This window comes from Parus major, chromosome 23 (genome assembly GCF_001522545.3).
Source record: "Parus major isolate Abel chromosome 23, Parus_major1.1, whole genome shotgun sequence".
Lineage (NCBI taxonomy): Eukaryota > Metazoa > Chordata > Aves > Passeriformes > Paridae > Parus > Parus major.
In genome coordinates, this window is record NC_031791.1 from 1975519 (window position 1) to 1980786 (window position 5268).

At 61.7% G+C, this 5268-nt stretch overlaps 1 protein-coding gene across 1 annotated transcript in view; it reads left to right on the forward strand.

The window, feature by feature from the left end:
* The window catches only part of LCK (LCK proto-oncogene, Src family tyrosine kinase), a 9361-nt gene extending 4321 nt beyond the window's left edge, over nt 1-5040 (forward strand). The window contains exons 2-13 of the mRNA XM_015649099.3: nt 149-255; nt 350-431; nt 514-604; nt 688-786; nt 904-1007; nt 1082-1231; nt 1784-1936; nt 2053-2232; nt 2628-2704; nt 2790-2943; nt 3252-3383; nt 4372-5040. Of these exons, the coding sequence (XP_015504585.1) occupies nt 154-255; nt 350-431; nt 514-604; nt 688-786; nt 904-1007; nt 1082-1231; nt 1784-1936; nt 2053-2232; nt 2628-2704; nt 2790-2943; nt 3252-3383; nt 4372-4574 (1527 nt within the window). The 5' untranslated portion in view covers nt 149-153 and the 3' untranslated portion in view covers nt 4575-5040. The remainder of the gene's footprint in view (nt 1-148; nt 256-349; nt 432-513; nt 605-687; nt 787-903; nt 1008-1081; nt 1232-1783; nt 1937-2052; nt 2233-2627; nt 2705-2789; nt 2944-3251; nt 3384-4371) is intronic.
* Nucleotides 5041-5268: the final 228 nt, after the last annotated feature.

Genomic DNA, 5268 nt, shown 5'->3' on the forward strand with positions numbered 1-5268 from the left:
TGGATGGATGATGGATGATGGATGGATGGATGATGGATGGATGATGGATGGATGATGGATGGATGATGGATGCAGGGATGGGGATGCGCTGGAGCAGGAGGAGAGGCAGGGATGGGGGTGCCCAAGGTGTCCCTTGTGTCCCCCACAGCCACCATGGGCTGCTGCTGTAGCTCAGACTATGACGAGGACTGGATTGAGAACATCGACATTTGCGAGCACTGCAATTACCCCATCGAGCCTGACAGCAAGCGCCAGGTGAGGAGGAGGTGACAGACCCCAACCCTGGTGGCCAAACACCCTCAGAGGTGGCCAAATCCCACAGGCTCACGGGGTTTCTGTTCCCTGGCAGAGGCTGACCCGCAATGGCTCCGAGGTTCGAGACCCTCTGGTGTCCTACGAGCCCTCGTCACCTCCGTGCTCGCCCATGCAAGGTGAGGCCCAGCTGTGGCGTGGGGTGGCTGTGACACCCCCAAACCGGTCACTGCCACCTTGTCCCTCCACCTGTCCCCCCAGATAAGCTGGTGGTGGCCCTGTATGACTACGAGCCCAAGCACGACGGGGACCTGGGGCTGCGGAAGGGGGAGAAGCTCCGTGTCCTGGAAGAGTGAGCGAATTCCAGTGGTGTCCCAGCAGCCCCGGGGGTCTGGGCAGGGTCCAGGGGGGTCTCACTGCACTGTGTCCTTGCAGGAATGGGGAGTGGTGGAAGGCGCAGTCGCTCACCACGGGCCAGGAGGGGCTGATCCCCCACAACTTTGTGGCCTTGGTGAACAGCCTGGAGCCCGAGCCGTGAGTAGGGAGCAGCCGTGTCCTGGTGGGATCCCAGATCCGGGAAGGAGCCTGGAGCATCCCACAAATCCCCAAAGGCCGGGTCCCCCCAGGCCTGACCCTGCCCCGTGTCCCCAGGTGGTTCTTCAAGAACATGAGCCGCAAGGACGCCGAGCGGCAGCTCCTGGCCTCGGGAAACACCCACGGCTCCTTCCTCATCCGGGAGAGCGAGACTTCCAAAGGTGCCGCCCGCAGCTCCCTCGGGCTCTGGGGGTGCAGCAGGGGCCAGGGGTCCCACGGGTGTCCCTGTCCCCAGGCTCGTACTCGCTGTCCGTGCGGGACCTGGACGAGAGCCAGGGAGAGACGGTGAAGCACTACAAGATCCGGAACCTGGACAGCGGCGGCTTCTACATCTCCCCCCGCGCGCCCTTCGGCAGCCTCAGGGAGCTGGTGCAGCACTACACACGTGCGGGAATGGGATGGGAATGGGATGGGAATGGGATGGGATCCATGGGATGGGATCCATGGGATGGGATCCATGGGATGGGATGGGATGGGATCCATGGGATGGGAATGGGATGGGATCTGTGGGATGGGATCCATGGGATGGGATGGGATCTGTGGGGATGGGATGGGATGGGACCCATGGGATGGGATTGGATGGGATGGGATGGGACAGGATGGAATGGGGCGGGGTGTCACAGGACAAGATGAAATGGGAATGGGGCAAAATCAGATGGGGTGAGGGATAGGAATGTGGCAGGCTGGAATGGGAGTGGGATGGGACATGATTGAACAGGATGGGATAAGGACAGGATGGGATGGAGCAGGACAATATGGGACAAGATGAAACGGAAATGGGAGATAATTGGATGGGGTGGAACAGGACGGGATGGGAATGGAACAGGACAGGACGGGATGGGATGGGATGGGACAGGGATGCTCCCAGTGTCCCAGCCAAACCATGGCTCGTGCTGGGTGCCCCACGCTGGCCCAGCTCTGCCTCCCCCTGGCCCAGGCAGCTCTGACGGGCTCTGCTGCCGCCTGGGCAAGCCCTGCCGGACGCAGAAGCCGCAGAAGCCGTGGTGGCAGGACGAGTGGGAGGTGCCGCGGGAGTCGCTGAAGCTGGTGGAGAAGCTGGGAGCGGGGCAGTTCGGAGAGGTCTGGATGGGTGAGTCAGGGTGAAACTCCAGAGCGAGCAGCAGGATCCTCCAGCCGCCCTCCTCGGCACCGCTGCTGTCACCTGCCCAGTGTCTGGATCCTGTTTTTCCCTGTTTTTCCCCCAAGGTTTCTACAACGGGCACACGAAGGTGGCAGTGAAGAGCCTGAAGGCTGGCAGCATGTCCCCCAGCGCCTTCCTGGCCGAGGCCAACCTGATGAAGAAGCTGCAGCACCCGCGGCTGGTGCGGCTCTATGCCGTGGTCACCAAGGAGCCCATCTACATCATCACCGAGTTCATGGAGAAGGGTGAGGCCACCCCACACGGCTCCAGGGGCTGGCACATCCCTGTGGATGGGCCCACAGAGCTCTGGAATTTTAAGGCTGGAAAAGATCTTCAGGATAGAGTCCAAGCTGTGGAAAATCCCCACCTAAAGTGGTCCAGAGCGCTGTGCCAGTCATTCCTTAACCTCCTCCAAGGATGTGACTCCCCAAAACCAGTAAAAATGAGATTGGCAATGAGGAAATGTGTTAAATTTAGAGATTCCTTTGCCTCCAGCCTTTGTTCTCTCCCATCTCCAGCTTGGGGAAAAAGGACTTTCTCTGTTCTCCTGCCCACATTCCCTGAGTTTTTTTGGGGGGGGACAGTGCCCTTGTGACCCCCCATGGCCCCCAGGAACTGAGAACTGCTGCTTTCATCACAGGCAGCCTCGTGGATTTCCTCAAGACCTCGGAAGGAGTCAAACTCAGCACCAACAAACTGCTGGACATGGCAGCGCAGGTGACGGGGGAGCAGGAAAATGGGGATGGAACTGGCAGGGCTGGAGCTGTTAATTAACGATTAATTAATTCATTAATAATTTCAGATTGCTGAAGGCATGGCCTTCATCGAGGCCAAGAATTACATCCACAGGGACCTGAGGGCCGCCAACATCCTCGTCTCGGACACTTTGTGCTGTAAAATCGCCGATTTTGGGCTGGCCCGGCTCATCGAGGATAACGAGTACACGGCTCGGGAGGGTGAGTGCAGCCCAGCCCGGGGGTGACAGAGTTTGGGGACACCAGGAAAGGGACCCTGGGTCTCTGGGGAGCTGCAGGAGAGAGGAGCAGGGCATGCAAGGATGTTTTTCCCCTTTTCCATCTCTCTCCCCGCAGCTGCAGGGGGTGTGGGGCTCCAGCTTTGGGGTCAGGGGGCTCAGCCGCCAAACCCAGCTCGTCCCCAAGCAGCGACAGAGCCTGCCTGGGGGTTGTCACATCGGATTAAACCCAGCGGGCTGATTCCAGCTCAGCCAGGGCGCTTTATCCCCTCCCCTCCCGCCGCTTTCCAGGGGCGAAATTCCCGATTAAGTGGACAGCACCCGAGGCCATCAACTACGGGACGTTCACCATCAAGTCGGACGTGTGGTCCTTCGGGATCCTGCTCACCGAGATCGTCACCTACGGCCGGATCCCGTATCCAGGTCAGGATTTTCGGGCAGCTGCGGGGCTGGCACGCCCACGAGTGTGTGTGCATGCAGTGCTGCACGCACGCTGCTGCCAGCCTGGCTCCCTGCCCTCCATCCCTGCCCCGCGTGGCTGCACCGGGCATGGTCCCCAAAACACCTGGGGAGGGGTTGAAGGAGGTGGGAGAGGATGGGAGATCCCCCACCGCGGGTTTGGGAAGGTGGGGTGGTAGCTGGGAGCCAAACTGGGTCCTGGGCATTGTCCTTGGCAGGGGTGACCAACCCTGGGGTGGTCCCTGTGACCCAAACTGGGTCCTGGGCATTGTCCTTGGCAAGGGTGACCAACCCTGGGGTGGTCCCTGTGACCCAAACTGGGTCCTGGGGGTTGTCCTTGGCAAGGGTGACCAACCCTGGGGTGGTCCCTGGGACCCAAACTGGGTTCTGGGCGTTGTNGTTGTCCTTGGCAAGGGTGACCAACCCTGGGGTGGTCCCTGGGACCCAAACTGGGTTCTGGGCGTTGTTCTAGCAGAGATGAAACCTAGGGTGGTCCCTGCCAGGTGGGGGTGGCACAGATTGGGTGCCACAGGGATTGTCCTGGTAAGAGTGACCAACCCCAGGGTGGTCTCTGTGACATTCAGGTGACCCCAGCTGAGTCCTGGGCATTGTCCTGGCAGGAATGACCAACTCTAGTCTGGTCCCTAAAACCTGGGGGTGACCCAAATGGAGTCCTCTGCATTGTCCTGGCAGGAATGACCAACTCCAGGGTGGCACCAGTGGCATGGGAGTGACCCAAATTGGGTCCTGGCAGGGGTGACTGGTCCCTAAAACCTGGGGATGACGCAAACTGAGTCCTGGGCACTGTCCTGGCAGGGGTGATCAACCCTGGGGTGGTTCCCATGACCCAAACTGAGTCCTGGGCACTGTCCCGGCAGGGGTGACCAACCCCAGGGTGACACCCACACCTGTGGGGTGACCCAAACCGAGCCCCCAACGTGTTGCCCTCCAGGGATGACCAACCCCGAGGTGATCCAGAACCTGGAGCGCGGGTACCGGATGCCGCAGCCGGACAACTGCCCCGCGGAGCTGTACGAGCTGATGAGGCAGTGCTGGAAGGAGAGCCCTGAGGAGCGTCCCACCTTCGAGTTCATGAAGAGCGTGCTGGAGGATTTCTTCACCGCCACCGAGGGCCAGTACCAGCAGCAGCCCTGAGGGCCTGGCAGCTGGGACAGCCCCGCTTTGGGGTGCTGGAGGTGCCCCACGTCCCCACAGACCCCATGGACATCGCCCCGGCTTGGGGGTGAACTCTGCCTGGGAAGATTTGAAGCGCTCCAGAGCTTGGGAGCAGCACATTTCACCCCTTCAGGAGGGGATGGACGGCCAAAGTAGACCCCCAGAAGCTGAGGGATGGCACAGGGGGCTCTGCTGGTGCCCAGAGGGTGCCCACCCTGTTGTCCCTGCGTTTTCCAGGGGGCAGATCCAGGCTCCAGCCCCTCAGGAGCTGCCCTGGGGTCGCCTCACCCGGCTCTGGCCGTGCCCCCTTCACCCCCGGTGATGGCAGGAGCCCCCCAGCACCGCTGGCCCCTTGGCTGTGGGACGCTCCTTCTCCCCCCTCGGCGTTTGCAGGACCTGCCCCACATCAATTTTGGGCAAATAAAGGCCTTTTCAGCGGCGGGGACCTCGCAGGGCCAGGCTGCCATGGGATGGGGTACGCGGGGTGATGTCCACGGCAGACAGACCCCACTGGGCGCTACCCACGGGAGATGGACCCCACTCGCACCTAGCCATCCCGGGGCTCTCCTGGGACCCCCTCACCCCACCCCAGCCCTGTGAGACCCTCCGGGCCCTCTCTCGCCCACCCACATGGGTCAGCCACCCCCTCCCCCGGGATGGTTCAGCCCTACCT